General features: G+C 42.1%; 1 protein-coding gene across 1 annotated transcript in view; it reads right to left on the bottom strand.

The window, feature by feature from the left end:
• Positions 1 to 4,413: 4,413 nt before the first annotated feature.
• TUT4 (terminal uridylyl transferase 4) overlaps positions 4,414 to 24,264 on the bottom strand; it is a 3,240,181-nt gene continuing 3,220,330 nt past the window's right edge. The window contains exon 31 of the mRNA XM_044086854.1: positions 4,414 to 5,073. Coding sequence (XP_043942789.1) covers positions 4,979 to 5,073 — 95 coding nt within the window. The 3' untranslated portion in view covers positions 4,414 to 4,978. The remainder of the gene's footprint in view (positions 5,074 to 24,264) is intronic.

Genomic DNA, 24,264 nt, shown 5'->3' on the forward strand with positions numbered 1-24,264 from the left:
CTACAAAACTGTGTGTGTCAGATGGCAGTGATCAGTGTCACCTTTGTGAGCCTTCATGTTGTGTAAAAATGGCGGTTTGTTTTCCTGTAGATCTCATATCTTTCATTAAATTAATGCAGTATTGAAAAATATAGCCAATTGTCATAACTGCTTTACCAAAAAGGATTTAAATGTCTTAAGATAACCCACCATATCTTAATAAATATTATTTTGCTAACATCCAGTGTTTGCATACACCATCAACACTGTGACAGTACCATACTTCATTTTTGCATTATTAATGTAAACATGAAAAATCTCACATTGTTTATAACGTTTTGCACACACTCAAGAACTCCATTTCTGTACACCCATGCTGAACATTTTACTATGCATGTTTAGCAAATCATAGCTTGTAGATGACACCACACTGTAAGTTTTATGCGAGACTTCAGAAATTAGACTTTGAAACACTGACAAATATACTTATTTCAGGAGTGCAGGGAAGTCTCCTGTGAAGAACAGTGCACTCTTACAGGATGCACAGGAACTCTGCTTCCTGATGAGTATACTCTTGTAGGAAGTAATGATTTGAAGTCTTTTCAGGGTATAAAATTAATGAAGATAAAACAATAAACAAACTGTGTATCTGCACATGAAGTGGTTCATCAATACCCATATTTATAAACCACTATGTTGGCATACAGGGATAAACCCTATGACTCAGATGTCCCGGGTTTGATTAGCAGCTCAGATGACTAATGGAGCAGCAGGGAAGGGATGGACGTACCCATCTCAGGTGGAAAGGCATTTACTGATATGTTTCCTAAGGGGAACATGGTCCAAAGAGATGAGTTGCCCTCAGACACAAAAAGATGTGTGTGGTGGGTGGATAAAGGGAAGCGAGTAGGTCATAACTCCCCCCCTCAACAGAAGCACAGATGAGCCAAGCCTCAGTGACATCCTTGGGATCCATGACCAGCCCCAGCTTTAAAAAAAATGGGGCAAGTCTGGGGGGTGTTGAAGAGTAGCTGGTAGACCCAGTGTGGACACTGGATACTGGGGGCCGAGCTGTCAACAATGAGGTCCAATGGGACAAAAAAATACCCATACCTATGCAGACATAAGATGAAGTATTTAGGTGAAATGCTTAAAAAAGGATTCTATTTTGTCAGCTAAGGATATGTGGAAAGAGACTAAATACAATAGAATATAAAAACAGTAAAAATGTTTTTAGTTCTTTAGTTTTATATATAGGTCAGATTGATAATTACTAAAGAGTTGAAGGAATTTACATGGGAGAGGGAAGAGGGTAAAAGTTATGTGGGGATAAGTTGATCCTCCCCCTATAGAGCAAGGTGGTTTATTATTACACAATTTGAAGGGATAGCTTAGATTAAATGAATAACAGTCATATAGAATAGTATATTCATAAAGAATTATAAGAATTAAGCCAACATGAAAATGGAGAAAGGAGACCTTGCCTATATGGATGACAGCAAGTAGCGGGTATAGAATATAGGCATGAAAGGAGCTGGAATTTACTGAAGAAAACTGGCAAACAAACCTAGATACTGGAAGAAAATAACTAGATAAGGAAAGGCATTAGAAAAGAATGAGACCAAACAGAAGTGATATCAGAAAACAGGCATAAAGGGGTAGGGGAGTGTTAAGTGAAAGACCAGCTCTGGTAGAGTTTTTAGTCAAGTCTACAGAAGATGTTATTAAAAAAAGGAATAATTACTAAGGCATATAATATCAATACATCCACAACCCCTTTTTCTCACTTTTGCACATGAGTTTGGGGTGTCACTTCAATAGTGACAGTCTACTGTCATAGCTTACACAGCTGGGTGGTTAGTCCTGCTGTAGTAGTGCTTCCACACAACACACTCGCATGCACAGTCACAGCTATGGCCAATTTAGTGTGTCCAGTCCATGAAAATTATATGACTCCATCAGGAGTGGTTAGAAAACATTGGAAGGAGAGACCTGAAAGGCAATTTACAAAGAAACAAATGGAAGACATCTATATGACTCACAAGTATGCAACAAAGTTCAGAGTGTTTAGGAATTTTGCTTGGAAGTGTTTGCATAAGTAGTTCTATACCCCAAGCAGACTTCAGAAAACTTTTGCTCAAGTGGATAGGAAATGCTGGAGGTGTAACGGGAAAGACAAATATGACTGGGAATATGTTTTCTGGAGTATAAAAAGTTGGCAAATTTTAAAACTTCCCTACAGAGTACTCTGTCAGAAATATTGCTGGAGCAAATGGTTGTACCTAAGGAAATTATTCTTTGGAGCAGAGCTACAGGATCTGAATTGCCTACACAAAGTAAGGCTTTACTAATTTAATGCTACTGGGTTGCCAAAAAAAGCTTCTTCTTTCGGCTTTTTCCGGTTAGGGGTCGCCACAGTGGATCACCTGTCCGCTCAAGATTGGCAGTGAAGTTTTACGGTGTTGAGTTGGCAGCCCAGCGCCCAACCTTCCACAGAAGGCACACACATGCACCCACTCATGCCTAAAAAAAAGCAATTAGTAGAAAATGGAGGCCAAACTCTAAACCAGCTGTAACTGAGATACTGAATACTGTAAAGGAGATAAAATAACTGGAGGCAGGACATTTAGAAAAGGGAAAGAACAAATTACATAATAATAAATGGAATTCTTGGAACAATAAATGCATAATGTTTAGGAGGAGGAGTGAGATTTAAGGGAAGGCCTGTATGCAATGTGTGTGGCCCTATGTCTTAAGTAATAATTTAGTAAAGGTGTTTAAAAAAGGAATACTGAGCAGTGCTGTTTGCTTTTTCCAAAAACAGACACCTGTACAAATAGTATTTTTGAATTACTGAGGGATGGGGTGTGGGAGGCAGTTGCACTTAAATGTTCAGAATAAGAGCAGAAGTATTTCCAGGAATACTAAACAGTGCTTGTCTTTGTTTTAAACACACACACACCACAGCAAACAGTTTTACTGTGTGGTTCAACTGTTCTGTTGGGGGGTTAGTGAGGATAATTGTGTTCAGAATAAGAGGAAGAAAGCAGTTTCAGGTACACTCTTTTGCAATCTTTGCACATGATCCTTAGTTACTATCTACAGGTTATCCAACAAATTTGACAGTCAAAGCCTATTGATAGTATTGGTTGCTGCATAGATTGTTATAACATTAAAAGCACAAGACTCATGAATATCACAAGGATATTTTTTATCCCTCGTGTCTGCCCAATTTTATTTTTGAACATATCCATAATGCTACAGTTTCTGACCTCAATGGGCAGTTTATTCTAATATTTTGGGGGTTAAGTGAGTAACATACTTGTCCATTCTACGGGGATTATTTCAATCAATCTTAAAAAAAGGATACCGTCCTTAATTTAAGGTAAATGTATTGCTATGGAGAAAACAATTTTGGTTTTACAGTCAATATTTAAAGTAGCTCTCGTAGCTCATAACTTACCTCTTAATACCTTATAAAGGTTGTTATACAAGTTAATTTGTTTTAATGTGCCAGCATATGAGAGATTCTTAATACTATGTACCCTTTTAGCACAATGCCTCTATACTGATTCCAGTGTTCCTCAATCTCCAGTCAGCAGGTGGAAGAAGCTTAAGTTTTATTCCATAATTGGTCTACCAGTGATTACAAAGAAGGCTGTTAGTATACCTGGTTCTTTAGATTCTACAGTGGTGCATATTAAACCTATTTGTCACACTGCTCTGTTTCTTATATTGGAAATGTGCTGTCTTGCTGTCAATTTGGAGACTACCAATAAACCTAAATCCTTAATATCTGGTACAACTTACAGAGTATTTTGCATTCACATTTTTTATTAAAGTGTTTTTATGTCTATTATATTTCCTACATAACCTTCTTTTCTTATTTATTACACTTTTCAGGCTTTTATTCCACTGAGGTTTGTTTTAAAGCCACTATTTAACTTTGTGCTTTTTGTTGTGTCCAAAAATTTACAATATACATTTATAATCTGTCAGAATGTATTGGCTTACATTGTCATCCATTAATGTACCCCATCAGGCATGCAAAAAAGCAGACAATAAAGACACTAAAAGGTGATTATAAGGGGCATGTATGGCAACAGAACAAGGAATGATGAATTCATTAATTCCTTCAGTCATTCATGAACTAGGATGTAATATTATTCTTTGAAGTATCAAATCTGCAGCCATTAAGGTGTGCTTGTATCAAAATACCTTTGACATTCAATGACCAGTAGTTAATAAATACAAATATCACCTAACAATTAACTAAGGGATAAACATTTAAGAAACCAACACTGCAGAACAGCTTAAGTGACTTATGCATGTGTGCGCTTCTTTTTACACAATTTGCTGGGGGGAAAAAGAACATAAAACACTTGACAATACGTTACATTTAGAATCTTGATACACAAAAGAAGACAAAAAAAATTTGACTGGAAAAAAACACCTCTTGTCTACTGATGTCCTTAGAATCAGTGACAGAAGTGTCTCATTGATTTATATTAAATGTATCATACATGTGAAAATACAGCAATAAAATTATGAAGTTCAAAAGAGCTACGGAGCAGTCCACAAAAAAGGAACCATACACATATATATTTATATTCCTCAATTGTTTATCTTAGAGCCTTGATAAAATATGTTCATGTCTGTTGGAAAGAAAACTTCCATTTTGTTTAATTTGTCCTGGAATAACAAAGTGTACCACAATCAGAGTATGAACAGAGTTTATGAATAAAGAAATTAAATTATAAACTCTCTTCTTTTACATTTTATCATTTTAAAACAAACACAACAAACCCCTTCAAAAATGGGGTATTAAAATAGTCTTTCCCCTGTGTCACAATTTATCATGATTACAGGAGCACAGTAAAAACTACACAGCTATGTACAAAATAAAACAATAAAAAAGTCTGACAATAATATTTTCAGGGTAAAATGGCTCTTTAAAATTAAAAGACCAAAACTTGATCCTTTTTCTTTTAGCTTTACTTCATTTTTTCTGTTGAATGAAGTTCATATTTGTGTTCATGTGAAGGTGCCCTTGAGAAAGTATTGGTCCATATGGAGTAGCCTGCATGACTGGACCTGCCAATAAAACACAATATCAACAATGTGAAAAATGCTGTCTGTTTAAATATATGTGTCAATTCTCTAAACACTATTTAAACAGCCCAATACCTGATATACAATATTATAAGAACCCTAGTAACAACACAAAAAAGCTGCAGCTTATTTGCATAAATGCATGGTGAAATACTGTCATTAAAGATAAAACGGCCACCTGGACAAATTATAGAAAATGGAAGTATATAAACAGTCCTTTAGAATACTGAGCAATAAAAAGCACCAGATCACTTTTTTTCGCCTAATAAATACTGTAAAGTTCCAATGAAATCTAGCAATTTCCACAAAAATGCTGCTTTAGGAAAATGAAGGTCAGTGTGGTAGCACAGCAGCTAATTTGCTGCATCACTTTCTTGCAGAATGTGCATGACTGCCCTGTGGGTTTTAGCTAGCGGATCTAGTTTCCTCATAAATCCCAAAGACTTGATACAGGCAAAATGAAGACCCTCAAAACTGCCTGCAGGTGTAAGTGTTAAAGTGCATGCATCCAGCAACACACTCACATCCTACTCACGACTATTTTCTCTACCTTGCCACCGCTGAATGACATGAAAAGTCCCTAGTACACCCACAACCCTGAAATAGATAAATCGTGTATTGCAGAATTAATTACACAAACTTAAACACCACATATTATGCTTAAACTGAGTTTACTTAAGTTATAGAGACTTTCAAGCTGACTCCAGAATCACAATAGTGGAACATTAAAGTTAAGTAATCAAATGTTTAAGCTTGAAATGTTTTGAGAAATGACAACTTAAGAATCTTTTCTAAACCAACTTAACATAGCAAACTGGATTCTAAGTTAAGGAGAGAGGCTTGTGGATTCTTTTTTGCATGCTTATGTATCTGGGTGCTTTTCTCCCTGGGCCTCTGTTGATTCTGCCGTTACTACAGCCAGCGAGGACCAAAAACTCTCGAGCTTAAGTCCTGCCTAGAGTGCTCCTCTCCCAATTACCTTATTTTCTACTATCTCTGCAGTGTTTTGTAACTTCTGTCACAAGAAGTCAGCATTTCTTTTCAAACATGTTTGACAAAAAGTAACATTTTCAAACTTTTACACAAATAATGACTTAGTATGCCCACTGTAACACTGGGTTTCCAGGGATCCACTATGAGCGCTTGAAAAAGAACTTTTCTGAAACAAACTGGACTAGTCAAACTTGTTAAAAAATGTACCCACTGAAACTGAAAGCCAATCCAAGTAAAAAAGACGTTGTGTACTTGCCATAACGTTCCATCTGTGTGGTCCATCTTCATTTATCCTTGACCTGAGGGTTCAGTTCCGAATATCGGAACTGATTCTGCCATTACTACAGCCAGTGAGGACCAAAAACTCTCAAGCTTAAGTCCTGCCTAGAATGCTCATCTCCCAATTACTTCAGATCAAGTTTGCAGATAGAAAAAGACGGAAATTGTAATCCTTTTAATACCTTCATGGAGGCAATCATAGGTGAAAAAATTAATAACTAGGACCATAAAGTGTTGGTCCTAATCTTTGGATGGCGCAATGGTGCAGCAGTAGCATTGTTGCCTCACAGCAAGAGGTCGTCCGGTTCGATTCTCGGCTGGACTGCCTTCTGTTTGGAGTCTGCATGTCCTCCCTTCATTTGTGTGGGTTTCCTCCCATGTTCAAAGACATGTATCTGGAGCATTTCTCCACGGGCCTCCATTGAAAACTGGCTTTGTTCCAAGTCAGACTTTCATGGTTAACAAATGCTAAATAAAATTAATAAGTAAGTAAATAATAAATAAATCATTCCATCAAGAGGTCTGAAAGGGATGGGGATGGAGGGTGGGGAGTCCAGGATAAATGAAGATGGACAACACAGATGGAACGTTATGTTAAGTACATAACTTCTTTATCTGATGTTGTCAGTCTCCATTTATTCAGTAACCTGTGGGACAGAGTCCCCAGCTACCTTAGATCTTGGGAGGACTCATGGAAGGATATTCCTGAGCACTGTAGAACCAAATTTTACTCTTTCCCTAGAGACGAAATCCAATTTGTAAGGAGTAATAAAGGTATGCAGTATTGCCCATGTTGTTGCTGCACAAATCTTGTCCATGGAAACTTTAGATTGGAACACTGCTGAGGTGCAGACTGCTCTGGTAGATTATGCCTTAACAGGCCCAGGTAATTCAACTTTCCTCTTGTTGTATACAAAGGAAACAATCATTTAGCCATCTAGATAAAGTGACTTTGGTTACTGGCTATTTTAGTACTTGCAAAGGGAAAATAACAGCTGGTCAGACTTCCTTATGTCTTTTGTTCTATGACTACAGAAGCGTAATTGTCTGTGAATGTCTAACAAATGCAAACAGTACTCCCCTTTGAGTAATTAGGAAAAAATACTGGCAGACTGACTGCCTGATTGATATTCTTTTCTGACACCACATTTGGGAAAAAGGAAGGGTTTGTTTTCAATTAAGCCCTGTCTTTGTAGAATATCAAATAAGGTGGTCTGAAAGATAAAGCTTGAATTTCAGAAATCCATCTGGCAGAAGTTATTGCTACCAAAAGTATAGTTTTCCAAGACAAGAATTTCAAGTTGCAGTTGGTAGAAGACTCAAAGGGGGAATGAACTATTTGCTACACTAAGTTTAAATCCCAAGGTGTATATGGATCCTTATACGGGGGTTGTAACATCAAGGTCTCTTTTAAAAATGCTTTGCAAAGGCTATGATAAATTAAAGAACATTTTTTAAACCCATTATGAAAGTTTGAGACAGCCGCTAGTTGAACTCTGATGGTAGAGGAGGAGCCCGCTGAGGGGAGACACAGAGCAACTGCTGCACTTGGTGCTCAGGGGCGATGCAAAAAGGTCGCAGCAAGGCTGGCCCCAGCGATGAAAGATCTTTTTTTACTACTCTGGGATTGACAGACCAGGCAGAGGGATGCACCTGTTCAGTTTGTCTATTGCATTGGATCTCCCCAGAATATGCATTGCTATCAGAAGGTGATTGAAAGAAATCACCCAATGCTAGACTCTGAGTGCTTCTCAACAAAGGAGGTACGACTTGGTTCCTTCCTGTCTGTTGATGTACCAAACTACTGACATATTGTCTGTTTGAATCACAATTGTTCCTGGATGAGAGTAGTTTGAAAGGCCTGCAACACTAAAACCACTGCCCTCAGCTCTAGAACACTGATATGCAAGCTGGCCTCCATGGGGGACAAAGTGCCTTGGACCATCTTGCCCAGATAATGCCCCAACCCATCTTCTGGAAGGCATCCGTGGTCACTATGGCAGCCCAGGAGAATTTCTTCTGATTGGATCCACCAAACTAGGTCTTCCTTGAAATGTTTGGTAATCAAAATCTGGTCTGACATTGGCCAATACAGAATGGACCACTGGGATGCTTGAAGCCCTTGCAATATTCTCATGGGATATCTCGCCAAGGGAACTAATGTGATGGTCACTGCTATTGAACCTATGGGCTTGCAGAGCTTTTGCAATCTCAGATAAGGTAGAGAGGCTATGCAAGCATTGGTATTTAGTACTGCTCCTATGAATTCTATATTTTGAGTTGGCGTTAGATGTGATTTTTCATAATTTACAGTAATCCTCAGGTTGGCAGAGGTCTGGAGAATGTAGTCTCTTGTTCTAGAAGATGTCTGGTGGGAGTGGTAATGAGCCAGTCATCTAAGTACGGAAACACCCAGAATCCACACAGTCTCAAGTGAGCTACTACTACTGCAATGTTTGGTGAACACCCTGGGGGCTGTGGTAAGACCAAAGGGCAGGGCTCTGAACTGGTAATGACTGGCTCTCAGGTGAAAGTGAAGAAATCTCCTGGATTACTTGTCCATTCTGATGTGATAATATACATCCTGGAGATCTACAGAGCACGTTCAATCATCTTTCCCTAGAAATGGGAGAATAGACCGAACCGTGACCATCCAGAATTTTGTTTGTCAAATCAATTTGTTCAAAACACTTAGATCCAAAATTGATCTCCAGTCCTCCTGTCTTTTTTGGCACTAAAAAGAATCTTGAGTAAATTCTGGATTCTATCTGGTCTGGTGGGACTTCCTGGCTGACTGGGTGGAATGTCATGGATTTTCTTGCTATTTTGGGGAGGTAGAAGGAAGGGTATGGAGTAGCCTCTGGTTATAATCCTCTGCACCTAAACATCAGAAGTTATCTGAAGCCAGGTGTGTCAGTGCAGGGATAAGCGTCTCCGACTGCCTCCAGAGGAAGGCACTTGGGCCTCCTTTCAGAAGCACCAGTAGGGTTTGCCAGGAAAGGTATCTCTGGAACCTTGATTTTGCAGACCACCTCTGCTATGTGGATGACATATTCCATTAAAGCTCTCCCCTCTGTCTCTGGGGGAGCCTAAAAATTTTGTCAGCCTTCTTGGGGATACGCTCTATGGTGTCAGGAGCCTTCCACACCTGCTGCAAGATCAATTCAATGAGGTTGTCAGCAGGCGAAGTAACCCAGGAGGTAAATAGTCAAGTGCCAAAAGTCTGCAGGTACACTGATTCCTACTGGGACTCCAGCTACCCCTCTGTTTAAGGATCTCAAGGATATCTCCAAAGGAGACATCTTCCAGGGGTGACCATGGTAACCCTCATCTTCATCAAAATCAGTGTTCTCTGTGAAGGATTCCTCTGGGGAATCTAAGTGCTTCCTCTTACACTTCCTCTTCTGAGGAAACTCCTTAGTAGGGCAATCTGGGGAGGTATCAGAAGAGGCAAAACCTGAATAAGTGCCTTTTGTGGCTTCGGTGCTTGCTGTCCAGGTGTTGGGAATGGCGGAAGCTCAGGACAAGGGGAAGGATGGGGAAACTGCTCCAACAAGGGAGGAGCTGACTGGATGCCCACAGTGGACATGGCCTGGAAAGGCTGGCCTTCTGAAGACGGACGGGAGCCAGGAACTGAGAAAGACTGCCTTGGAACCGTGACCTAACCCCGCTCCAAAAAACTACCCCAAAGCCAAAGCTGGGGTAGAGCTAAAGTGTGATGAAGCACCAAGGGCAGAGATGGCTCCGAAAACACCAGAGCTGATTCCCACCCTCAGAACTGACAGCATAGCCATGACCCTGAGAATTCTCCAAATCTGACACAGCCAAAAAACTCAGGGTAGAAATCACAACTGAAGATGAAGATCTCATCCTAACGGTAACTGTTGGCACTGGGGAACTTGGAGCCAGGATCTCCAAGGCCTCAGAGGAGGTTAGAGGAGGAAGAGTAGGTGGGGTCACAAAAGGAAGAGTTTCAGCACCCAGAAAGGGGCTGGAACCAAGGACACACCTGCAAGTCCACTTGCCGTACAGGGAGGTGATCCACCAACCTCAACATATCCATTTCTGTCAGACTCTTAGTGGAACAAATTGACTGGGTAGAGGGGGATTTTGATCTTTAGAAAAAGGGGCTGGGCAACTGACCAACAAAGGAATCTATGGATGGGGAGTATCTGGTCCTAGGTCTAGCCAAGAAAGAAAATTTGGTACTTTCAGTTGGAACAGAAGATATCGGTGCCGAAAAGGAAGACAGCACCAAGGCTGTCGGCTCCATGGATTGGTCTGAGATCTGTGCTGATGACTTTGGCACAGATGGAGGAGATGCCTTTGGTGCCGAGATTGGCAGTGAAATAACTTCTGCAGTAACTGTTGGTTCCACAGTGATAGAGGGAACTGAAGTTCCAAGTCGTTTGGATATCGGTGCCATGGGAGAAGCTGGAACCGATCGACTCCTTGTTTTTGGTTTGTCACATTTCAAAGATGAAGAAGACAAGGAAGGGGAAGAAGTATCCATTTTGCTTTTGCTCGAATGACCAGATAAGGCCTTCTCAAAGGATGAGTTTATCATCCCTTTTTATAGTAATTTATTCTTCCCTTCTACCACGGCCCGGTGACTAAAAACATGACAAATAGAACAATCCTCTTGTAAATGCACCCGGTCCAGCCAATAGACACAAAGAGAGTGCCCATCAGAACTGGGCATTTTACGACCACACTTCTGACATTTTTTAAAACCGGAGGTGCCTTTACCTTGTCAGCCATAATCTAAATGACTAAGTCACAAATAACAGAGCTAAGTTAAACCAAATATGTAGACAGAGTGAAAGAGGCAACCAACAATGGTAGAAAGAGTAGCAAAGGTACAGAAGGCTACCAGCAATGGTAGGAAAGACTACAGCAAGTGTAAGAGAAAGCTGAAAATTAAAACTACCTTTTTTGGATAAAGACTACAAACAATGGTAGAGCAGAATACACCAAAGTATATAAGGATGGAGAGGAGACATAAATGTTATCGGAGAAAAATGGGTAGGCTGAAAAAGAAAGATGAAAAGCTATATAAAGAAATAAAATTAATCTTATACAAATTCAAAATTTTAAAGTACAACAGAGAAATAACACTTAGCTTGAGAGCAAGTTGGCAACACGTCTGTCACAGGAAGTGGTAAACGAGATCTGATGTAACTGGGAGAGGAGCATGCTGGGTAGGACTTAAGTTTGAGAGTTTTTAGCCCTTGTGGGCTGTAGTAACAGCCAAGTCAGTTCCGATATTTGGAAACGAACCCACAGGTCAAGGAATAAATGAAGACTGACAATATCACATACATTTTTTTTGCGGGGGGGGGGGGTTCAAGCTCACCTGCAAACCTCATACTGGGAACATCATCTGTCCTTCTTATTTAATACCAATTCAATAGTTGCACAATAATGGGGAAAGGAAAGAAATCACCTGGTAAGGGTAAAACAACTTGCACAACTGCAATCTCACACCTGAGATGTTAAGAATGAAAACAGCTTTCAAGAAGGTGCATTTTGGGGAGACTGCTTCCCTTGTTATTCTGTCAATCAATTACATTTTTCTGACCTGTAGATCTCTCCTGCTCCAAAACTTAAAAAAATAAATGTAACATAAGCTAAACATAAGCAACAGGAACAGTTCACTTTACTATATGTTTCCAAATATCAGTGGGTATACTTTTTAATGTGGACGCAACACAGTCTTCATTTGATGACAAGTGGTATTTTGTGATACTCAACAGTAAGAAATTATAGCAAGAGAAGTACTTCACTTTAGCTTTACTGCAAATGCTTTTTAGTATGCCCTTTAAAGAAGTAACATACAGCAACCAGGTCTTAACTGTTTAACCACTATTCTGTAATAGCAGTGAGAAGTAATAGCCAAACAGAAGCACTTTATTTTCAGATGAATTTCATGTACAACAGAATACATGAAATTTATATTTTCTTAACCTTTGTTAGACGGATAAGTGGACTTCCCTTAGGTACCTTTTCAGCAATGTCCTGTGTTGTATACTGATATGCACTGATATTTACACGTACGGAGTTCATGAACTATCTGCAGTGCTATATCTAGAATTGCAAAACAGTTAAAAATAAATGCAAGAATATCCTTTGTTCTACTGCTTTTTTTGGCATTTAGTTGCATGAAATTGGTCATACTTCAATACATTCAATTGACTCCTCTTCCTTCTTTTTGTGTGAAAGAGGAGCTACGTTTTGTCAATACTTTCAAAGACAGAATTAATAGCCTTCTTTGTAAAGGACTGAAAAAGATGCGCTAGAAATTCAAGAATTTCATGGACTGGGGCTGAGAAAGGATCCAAATTTCTAGATTCTGCCCAGTAAGAAAACCGTTTCCATTTGCTAGCATACATTTTCCTCATAGTAGACTTATGTGAGGAAACAATAATATCACGGACTGATGGGGAGATATTGGAAAGCCTGGCTAAGGTTGGAAGTGGAGTAACCAAGCTGTGAGCTGGAGAGTTTGAAGGGACTGGTGCAACCCGCCTGATTGGTGAATCAGAAGATCTGGAACTGGGTCCAGAATCCATGATTGATCCAGAAGGTGGAGGTGTAGGAATGGGAACCATATCTGTCGAGGCCAATATGGGGCAATGAGGATCATTTTGCAACCCAATGATTTTGCTTTCTGTATGAGTCCTGGAATTAGGGGAAAAGGGGGGAAAGCATAAAGGAGTCCCTGAGGCCAATCATGGACTAGAGCATCTCTGGGTATATGACCTGGAAGAGGAAGTAGGGAGAAGTAGCTGCTGCATTTGTTGTTGAGAGGAATGGCAAATAGGTCGCAGCAAGGCTGTCCCCATTTGCGGAAGATAAGATCCGCAACTTCCTGATTCAGAGACCACTCGTGAGGCATGAGGATAGCTCTGCTGAGCCTGTCCGCTATGACGCTGGATTTCCCAGGGATGTGCAGTGCTATCAGAAAACGTTTGGAGTAAATCGCCCATTGCCACAGTCTGGGTGCTTCTTGACACAAGGGGTAAGACCTGATCCCACCCTGTTTGTTGATGTGCCACACCACTGACATGTCCGTTTGGATTGCAATGGTCCCGGAAGGAAGAGAGTCTTGAAGGGCTTGCAATGCTAGGAGCACCACTCTCATTTCTAGGACATTGATATGCAGATGGTACTCTTAAGGGTGCCAAGTGCCTTGGACTGTCCTGCCTAGATAATGCTCCCCCACCCTATCAGGGAGGCGTCTGTGGTCACTGTGTCTACCGGAGGGGGATGTATGAAAGGTCTGCCCTGAATTACTAGTGGGTAGACCATCCACCAAGAAAGGTGTCTTTTGCATGTTTCTGTGATAGGGATCGTGTGAGACATGGGTAGTTCCTGGAAAGACCACTGCGTGAAAAGAAGCCACTGAAGGATTCTCATGTGGAAACGCGCTAATGGGACAAGAAGAATGTCAGCTGCCATGAAGCCTAGAGCTTGGAGGACATGTTTGACTTGAACCCTTTTGCTCTGCATTAGAATTAACACTTGTTGACGAATAGTGGAAACTCTTTCCTGTGGTAATCTTGCAAACATTTCTTTTGTGTTTAATTCTGCTCCTATGTATGTGATAGACTGACAGGGCAACAAGGCAGATTTTTCGAAATTTACTGTAATGCCTAGTTGAGTGCATGATATGATTCTATAATCCCATGCCTCTAAGAGTTGATGCCTGGTGGTAGCAGTCAGGAGCCAGTTGTCGAGATAGGGAAACACCTGGAATCCCTGACGCCTCAGGTGAGCCGTGACTACTGCCATACATTTGGTGAACACCCTGAGGGCTGAGGTGAGACCAAAGGGCAGAGCTCTGAACTGGTAATGACTGGCCCCCACCCAGAAGTGAAGAAATCTCCTGGAGTGTCTGTCCATCTTAATAAGGTAGTACGCGTCCTGAAGATCTATCGAGCACATCCAATTGTCCTGACCCAGAAAAGGGAAAATGGACTGCAGTGTCACCATCCGGAACTTTTCTTTTTGTACAGATTTGTTCAATCTGCTGAGATCCAGTATTGGTCTCCAGTCCCCTGTCTTTTTTGGTACTAGAAAGAATCTTGAGTAAGTTCCGGATCCTAGTTGGTCTGCGGGAACTTCTTGAATGGCTCTTTTTTCTAGCAGTCTTGAAACTTCTGTGACTGCTTGATCCCTTAGACTGGGTGGGACATCTGGGATTGGCTTTTTTGAATCTATGGGGGATTGATGGAAGGGAATTTTGTAACCTCCGGATATGATGGACAGTAACCATCTGTCTCTTATTATATTTTGCCAGGCTTTTGGGTACAGCGAAAGTCTTCCCCCAACTGCCTCCAGAAGTGAGCAGTCGGGCAACCCTTCAGGGATGCTGGAAGGGTTTGGCAGAGAAGGTTTCTCTATCACCCTGGTTTTGCCGTCCCCCTCTGCCATGAGGGTGGCGTCTGTTGTTTCCCCCTCTGCCCCTGGGGGAAAAATCACCAAGTGTGTCAGGTAAGGGTCCCTGGGATTTTTAGAACCACATCTTTCCACTCTTCTGACCCTTGGGATAAGGTCTGGAAGGAGTGGAAAAATGGACTCCCACGGCAGAGAGAGTCTTGCCTTCCTGCTCACACCTAGTCAACGTGTCTTTCACCTGAGGCCCAAAGAGAAAGGAGCCATCAAAGGGAGTATCGGTGAAGGACGCTCGAAAGGGTTCCGCAAACTGACACAGCTGCATCCAAGCATGTCTCCTGAGAGCTACACCTGTCTCTGTGGCTCTGCTCGCTCCATCAGCTGCATAGGAAATCAGCCTCATGGAGGAATTGACTATGGAATTAAGAGTCGCAAGCTGAGAAGCTACTTTGGCTGGTGCTCCTTCAGCTGTAGGATCTTGAAGGGTATTCTCCAAGCTCTTTCACGAGATCCCTTTGAAGACGTGTAAAATGGCATAGATAGTTCAGGGACCTCATTGAATAGGTCGCTGAAGCAAACATTCACTTTCCATATCTGTCCATTGTCTGAGACTCTTTGTTCGGAGGATGAACAGATGAAGAGGTTGCTGCTAACTCTTTCCTGGTGGCTGCTGCTACCACCATGGCATCAACGGGCACACCTTTGGAGAAGAATTGCTTGTCCTGGGGGGGCTGTAATAAATTTGTTTGGTCTCCTCGGAGTAGGTTCCACAGAATCTGGAGCTGACCAAGCCTTTCGAGCCACTACAGACATGAGTGGATTGAAAGGAGGAGATACTCAGGAGGTGGAAGGTCGGGAACCAAATGCGTCCAGGTATACAGACTCATCCTCGATAGGGGCTAGGGAAGTCCAGTCCCTCCTCTGTCTAAGCATTTCAAGGATGTTCGAGAAGGAAACATCTTCAGAGGGGGACCTTGGGGACCCTTCAGATTCATCCATGTCTGTATCTGAAGTGACAGACTCAGGGGAGTCTATGTGCTTCCTCTTGCACTTCTTCTTCAGGGGAGGCTCCTCCGAGTGATCAGAGGAGGCTCCGGAAGAAGAGGGATCACCCAGTGGGGTGTCCTGGGGCATAGGTTCCCTACGCTTGGGGTCTGAAGAAGGAGTAGAGGTTGGAACAGACACCACGGGGGGGGGGAGCTGATGGGAGTTGGCAGTAGAGCTGTTTCGGCATTACCACTCCGCATGACCTTGAAGGCGTCCCAACCTCTAGTCAGAGAAAGCTCCAGCTCCGAAGAAACAGGAGTCTTTTTCCGCATCGAGGGTGACGGCTCCGAGGCCGATGTTGGAGCCGAGCTCACCTGCGCAGAAGCTCCGAGCGGGAGAACAGAGTCAGACAAGGGTCCAATGGCACTCCCTCCTTGGAGCCGACAAGACAGCCTCAGTGCCCAGATCCCTCGACAGAAGGTATGATCGAGGTAATCGGAGCCGACATCGGAACCGAAGGAGAGATGATGATCGGCGCCGGCGGTTCTACCTGCGAATACATGGTCTCCGGCTCCGAGCTAAATGTAGTCGGAGGAGGAACAGAAATAGAGGCGGTTGGAGCCGATACCTGTTGAGGTGGGCTGGACAGAATTTTTGCCAGTGCCTGTGACTTAAGCAACCTACTTACTAGTCTCTTCCCATCATGATCCGATAATCTAGAGGATCGAGAGGAGTGGAAAGAATTATGGCTACGTTCACTCTGTAACAAAGGCGACTGAGGTGCCGAGTGGATGGACTCCAAGGATGGAGACCTCAGTCTCTTATGGCTCCGAAATAGCAGATGGAGCCGACGGAGGAGTTGTCTTGTCGGTGCCAGCCAGCACCGACATACTTGGTTGGTCAAGTAAATGAGTCGGCTCCGAAGGTGGAGCCGACGGCTTGACAGACTTAGGGGATTTCACTGGCTGAGTACTTTTAGCTGGAGAATCCTGAGGCTTCAATAATCCCCGAAGGATTAATTTGTTTTTGTGCTCCTGCAGGACCCTTGGACTAAAAGTGTGACATATAGAACAGGAGTCCTGCAGGTGAACAGCGCCCAAACAATATACACAACTAGTGTGCCCATCTGTCAGAGACATTTTCTGACAGCATGAGTCACACTTTTTGAAGCCAAATACCTTGGTATCTTTAGACATTATAGTAACAACAACCACAACAACTATAATAAAGGTTAAACTACAAAAAACAAGAAACAAATAGACTTTTTTTTTTTTTGTACAGTTAAGGAACAGAAAGGAAAGCCTCTAATTTAAATGACTATTCTAAGGGGGGGGGGGGGACTCCCTAATTTAAACGAGTTCATGGGAAACAGAAGGCCTGCGAGTTATGAAGCAACGGCCAACAAGCTAAAATACACAAGAAAACAATAAAAGGGATAAAGGAATATTATCTAGACAAAAAATAGACAAACACTTGACAAAATTTCAAGAATAAACCACAATATATTGATAAAAAAACTATACTAAGCCTGAGCCAGTAAGGAAGCAACCTCGCAGCTGAAGCGGCAAACAAGATCTGGGTAGCTGATGCTGGGTATGCTGGGATAAGGGGTAGCTTTGAGCCAGTAAACAGCTCTCGAGCTATAGAAGATGGCCAAGTCAGAGCCGAGGATCGGCTCCGAACCCAAACAGCAAGACCGAAGGCAAGATGGACAACTTAACATGTGATGTTCATGTTAATAGAAAAAAGGTCTGACATGGCATCTAATATCTTGCTGGCTGGATACACAATAATGTTTGGAAGCAGCTGAAGTTGAAAAAGTGAAACTTTGAAATTACTGACAAGTTGTCATGGCATAAGTTAAGAAGTATGCTAGTTAAATTCGATATAAGAAGATACAGGTTACCAAACAAAGATTATGTGGGATCAATAGTTGGCTTCTACAGAAGACAAGACTTGCAGCAAAAACATGAGACTGGCTACAGTATTTGAAAGATAGGACGTGATGCACTTTCTGGATTTTGCTAAAATTAAGATACGCACGACTGGTTCTATGAAGACTTTGCTGGATGCTGAGAAAACAAATTCCATTCCATTGACACTGTGTGAAATATAGGAAAATATCATTATTTTGGTTAAAGTCAAAAGACAAACATCATCATTATTTTGGTTAAAACTGTGAGAGGTATGAAAAATAAAGTTCTGTGGTAGTTGTAGTAGCCAGGCATTATTTTGGCTGGACAACTTAGTCGTGTAGGTTATGATTACAAAAAAGCCAATTTTCAACAGTGACAGTGGCTTGTTTATTTTTTTGATATGAAAAACTGCAATTTGAAAGACCTTTTTCTGAATGGTATGTTGAATATATTTGCATTTATTTTTGCGAGGCACATGAGATCATATGCCTTTTTTTAAATCCTAGTCTGGACATGCCCAACGGCTCTACTATCTTTACCCAACTGGCCTATTCATTCCATCAAGGATGGCAGCCAGGCATCCCAAGGCAAGGAGTCCTGCAACCCAGCTATTCCTGCTTGGTTTGCATAATCAGCCTATTTCAACTCCTATAAAGAGAGTCAGGTGGTAGGGAGTAGGCCAGCTTCCAGATCAAGAGGGGCAGTCTATCCCTCCCTCAGTGCAGCACTTCCTCCCTCATGGTAGCTTTCTGAGCTCCACTACCACTAGCTGCCTCAGGAAGCATGCTCTCATGGCTACATGTTAATGCACTTAGGCAGCCAGCACTCAAAAGCTTGTGCTCCAGAGATGCATCACCAAGTGCTCTGGCTGCAGCTCACCTACCCAATCCCCTAATAGCTGTCACTGAGTTCCATCCTTCCCTACTAGCTCTGTCAGGCACCTGAACAGCTAACTGAATTCTGTTCACCTGGGCAGTAATCAGGGCATTATGCCTCTACACCACCAAAGTTGGTTTACCATATGTCACATTTAAAGAATAACTACAGAGTCTCAAACTAGTTTAGATAAATATATATCACTGGCTAGTGTTTTTGTATTTTGACGGGACTATTCTTGTTTGGTTGATACTTCGCCCTTCCCATGGCTGACCAGATTCAGTGATTCAAAAAAAAATATGGTCTGTGGCCATAAGATCCTGCCAAAGGACCCACACTCTCTCTGCATTTATTGCCTGTGTGCAGCTCATCTTGACATCGAATACAAGATATATTCCTACTTTGGTATGAGGGTCCTTCAGGGTCATAGGGACAAGCTAATTTTAAAATGTCTGATCCCTCAACAATCAGGAGTATCCACCTGGGCTTCAACTTCCACTGCTACTCTTTCTCTGTTCACAACTAAAGTAAGGGAAAAACAAAACAAAAAAGACTGATCATTCACCTTAGACCACCTTAAGTGGCTTTATTTTCCAGGTCCATTTGATCACTGAAAAGCCCTACCAAGGCAGATACTGACAGGATGGTGTGGAGGTTAATTTCAGATGCAAATTCAACTCGGGGTACTCCCAGCACTGTCCACACAGGACATTCCAAGAACGGCTCCAACAACCACTCCTTTGATATCTCCTATTCCAGTCCATCCTTTGCATCCAAGGCCTCTTGGGAGCACTCATATTGGAGCTGACAGTCTTGTTGACTTTGACTCTGACAGTATCCCTTACTCTGTCAGCTTTGATGCCATCAGATCAGGATGAATCTTGGAGCTGAAGCATCAGAGTTAGGGCTCAAGATATGGATCTGACATAGAAACTTTTGGAACAGTCTCTTTCCTTCAATGCCTCTGCATTTGATAACTTGGCTCTGATATCGACTTCTGATCCAGGGAGGGTCAGGTTCTTCCTAAATCTCACCCTGATGGTATGGGAGTCTCTTTGGCCCTGAACTCTTCCTCAGCTTTCTAAAGGGTTGTTGCTAGGTTAAGAGAAGAGGTGTTTTTCTCACACACACACTACTACATCACAACCCCTTTTGGACATTGCATCTGACTCAGCATACCCAGGTCGACAGAGACAGTCAGCTTCATTCATACTCAGGGCTGCTCACCTCATGAGTGCCCAGTCAGATTCTGAGCCATCTCCAGAAGTCACATCAAGTCAGTGTCGCAGGAAACAGACATGTAAGAGGAGATATTTAGATTCCTCCCCGGAATCTGTCACTGAAGACAAAGACTTGGATGACAGTAATGGATACCCCATGACCCTGTCTACAGAATGTCACCATTGCTGACATTTTGGGAGTGAAAAAAACAATGGGGACGGTCCACTGATACACTCTTTGTTGAGGAGTCTATGTTCCTCAAGCCATTTGGAGCTGGCTCTTCTACCTCCTTAGTGCTACTGCCTGCTGATGCATTTATAGACCTGGTAGCTCAGCAGGCTTGGAAGGATCCTGATATGATGGAGTCAATTCCTATGGAGTCAGATGAAATCTTGGTTCCACCTAAGGGCAGAACACACTACAGTAAGGACCCCCTGTACATGCATTCATTGCAATGGCAGCCACTAAGACAGAACTCTCTGAGGAGAGTATGTCTGTTCATTCTCCTAAATGGGAATCAACAGAGTTGTACAGATTTGGTAAACTGACATAAGCTTCAGTAACTTTCACACTTAGAGTGCTGAACTACCTGGCCCACATGACGCTTTTCCACAAGACTTGACTAAGGAACTCACCAAGTCCTTCTCAAGTTAACTACTGACAGACTTCTAAAAAACAGTGGAGTCCTAGCTGTCTACTTTACAGTTGATGTCCAATGTATCCATGTGTCTGCTTTCTAATAGAATGGCTGTATGGCAAGCGCAGCAGGTACTGGGATAGTCATCTGCTGGCACCTGGATGTGATTGTGTGACTTTGTGGAAGGCTTCAAGATGTCCTTCCTTAACTTACCCTTTTCACACTTTTCAGACCAAAGATTAAAGAACTCTCACCAAGACTAAGTGGGATGGTAAGACCCTTTCTGCCACTGGGATCTGCCTCTCCACCTCTTACAGGACCTTATCTAGAAACCAGACAGATGGTAAGAAGATGTAGTTCAGGAAATCTCAAGGTTCAACCAGGATTCTCTTGCAAACAGGTTCTCCTGAGGCAGATGACAGAATAATTTCAATGGATATTATTCTGGGGGCAGAGGCAGACCACAGAATCAGGGATTTTGAGGTCTCTAATCCCAGAAATCTTTCCAGAGCTCCTGAAGGACTGCCTGACTGCCACACTCTGGAGGTGGTCAGGTGGCAATTATCCCTGTACCCTCAAGTCTGGCAGGGCATCACATCAGATACTTGGCTGCTGAGGACAGTCACCAGAGACTAAATAATTCCCTTTATTTTTGCTCCTTTAAAGAAAAGGATTCCCATAAAACCACCCAATCGGATGGAATGTGCAAGTTGGAAAAAAGATTCTTCCAACAGGTCTCCCCAGACCAGTTAGAAACTGGAGTCTATTTATTTATTTCCAAAAAAGAGAGGAAAACCAAGGTCAGTTTTGGACCTCAGTCATCTCAATCAGTTTGTAAAACAGACAAAGTTCAGGATGGTCACAGTTCAGTCCATTCTACCTCTTTTATGGAAGGACAATTGGATATGCTCTATAGAACTCCAGGTGCCTATCATATCAAAACAGTGAGGCAATCAAGGAGATTTCTCTGTTTCTGGCTGGATGCCAATTGCTTCCATTTCAGGGCACTGCCCCGTTTGGTCTCACCACAGCTAGGATACTTGGTATTTACATACTGAGACACATGGCTCCACACCACCACAAGTAGAGATCTCCCACTCCAAAAATGGAACTTCTTGCTCCAACTTCTTCAACAACTGAGTATCAGACTCAATCAAACCAAAAGGTAACTGATAAACTACACAACAGAGTTCATCGGATGCCACCTGAATATGAGAAATCAGATAGCCACTCTCCCAGAATCCAGGGCTGTATCTCTGCATCAGGCAGCCTTGCAAGTTTGCCAACACCCCTCCCCTCCTGCAAGACTTATTCTTCAATTTGTACAGCTAATGACTTCGACAATAATATTAGTTCCCCTTGCCAGATACCACGAGAGTTCTTCAATATACCCTTTCTTTACAATTTCTCAGTTTTTGCATCCCATTCATGCTCAGATTTGTCCAATGCCCATTTGCAAATCTCAAATCAGATGGTGGTTGACCTCGGCAGCTATCCTTCAAAGTCACCCCTTTTCTCCACATCCTTCCATGGCCATAGCAACCATGGATGTTTCCCTCCTGGGGTAGGAGGGCATTTCGAAGGGAAGACTGTTCAAGGTTAATGGTAGAACATGGACATGAAGACCAGTCTCCACATCAATGTTCTGGAGATGACTGCAGTTCTCCTAGTGTTGCAGGCTTTCCAAAACTCTCTCCCTAGAGGTGCAATCTCCATCCAGATGTACAACATGTCAGTAGTCTAGTACATCAACAAAGAAGGTGGACCTATTCAAATCCTTTATGCGGGGAGACCATGACGGTGTGGTAATGGGAGATGCATTCCTGTCTCATTGTCAAAGCAACACACATCCCATGGACTTCCAATATGTTAGTGAACAAACTGATCAGATCCTTCATTGTGCCACACAAGTGGTCATTCCATCAAGTAGTGGTGAATCAAATCTCCAGTCACTTGGGTCAACAATGTTATGACCTTTTTGCTTAGTACCAAAACAAGTGCAGTAGTTATTTGGTTCTAATTCCTCTGCAGGGGCAGTCATTGACAGAAGCTGTAGTCCACAACTGACCCCTGGGTCTCCTATATGCCTTTCTCCCCTTTCCTCTAATAACAAAGTTTCTGGCCCTGGCAAGTTTGGTTGTTCTTCCTCTGGTTTCATCTGGTATGTCATCTCTATGTTGGTTCCTCCAATTTCAATAGCTGCCAGAGATGCCAGACTTTTTACTCAGGTGGTTTGTATTTTGTTGGCGTCTCAAAAATCAAGTACCAGAAAAGTTTAACTTAGCAAATGGAAAAGGTTTTCTATCTGAGCAACCTCTAAAAGGATAGATCCCTTTTCAGCTCTTCCTTCTATTCTAGATTTCTTGTCAGATCTTTTACAAAAAGACTAGCTTTTCAACAAAGTACAATTAGTAGCTGTTTCCAGTTTTCCTACTGAACACAATCAGACAGCTACAGCTTCTCTAATGATTTCATAGGCCTCTTTGAAGGGAACTTTCTTATTGAACTCTCCCATAAGGGATTCTATCTCTCCATGGGAAATAACTACCATGCTTCAAGTGTTAACTAAACCTCCATTTGAACATGCAGCCACAGCAGACTTAAAGTATCTTTCTTGGAAGACCATATCATGGTGGCCATTATTTTAGCTAAAAGAATATTCAAGTTGCAAGTACTTTCTTGTAAACCTCCTTACCTGATTTTCCATAAGCATAAGGTTTCTTTGAGAAAAGAATCCCACGTTCATTCCAAAAGTTGCATCTGAAATGAACAGTGGACCATTAATTTGCCAGTATTCTTCCCAAAATTTTGTAACAAAGAAGAGTACACTTGGCATCTATTAGATATTCACAGACAACTTAGATGTTATCTCCACAGGACTAAAGATTTTGGGAGATCTGATCAGCTGTTTGTACGTTTCTCTAGAGCCACATTAGGCCAGTGTGTGTCTAATGTCACACTTTTGTCTATCAAAAATTGGGTCTCTTTTTAACCAAAAACAACAGCTCATTTAACAAGGTCTGTTGCTGCTTCAACTGCTTGTATTCAGAGTTCCTACTCATGAAATTTGTGCTCCAGCAACTTAGTCCATGGTTCACACATTCATATCCCATTACAAGATGGATGCACAGTTAAGATTAAATACGACTTCTGGCTCCACCATTCTCAGAAATATCCTTCACTGATAGCTCTCAGGGTTTGTGGCAACTAGGGAATCTTTCCCAAAGGTTGAATCGGACAAAAAAAGACATCAGATATAACAGTTATGGACTCACCATAATGATAAATCTGTACTGTCTTCTTTTCATCCGGTTCAACATCTCTCCCAACTCCCTCCTTCCAAATTTCTCACCTACTAATCCTCTTTGAATGGACCTAAACAGGAACCTTGTCATTACACAACATCAGTTGGTTGATTTTATTCCAGGTCATGTTTTGGTATAGAATTTTAGGTGTCATTTATGATATAATAAAAGTGCTGTTTACTGATAACTAGGCAAACTCGATCTGAGGTATTTTGGAGGAAGAGAGAGATTACAGGTAGAGGAGGAGTCAGGGATCTGGATCCACAGCTTTTAAAAGCACTGAGGTCAGATCCAGCCAGATCCACTAACCCAAAGATTGAACCGATTGATGGGCCACATGTATGCAAGGGAATATAGTGGGCTACTTGGGAAGATCTAACAGCCACTTGGGACAACAGATACTCTGTCCAATAGTATGTGCTCCATAATATGCACTAGGCCACATGGCTGACAAGTCCACTACATTATGCAAGAGAGATGGCAAACAGTGGAGTCACATGACAGTCGCACAACTGTCCATACCAGCAGAGCACAGGCTGTTCATCCCCCCCCCCTAACACAT

This window comes from Protopterus annectens, chromosome 10.part0 (genome assembly GCF_019279795.1).
Source record: "Protopterus annectens isolate FY-2018-M chromosome 10.part0, PAN1.0, whole genome shotgun sequence".
NCBI lineage: Eukaryota > Metazoa > Chordata > Ceratodontiformes > Protopteridae > Protopterus > Protopterus annectens.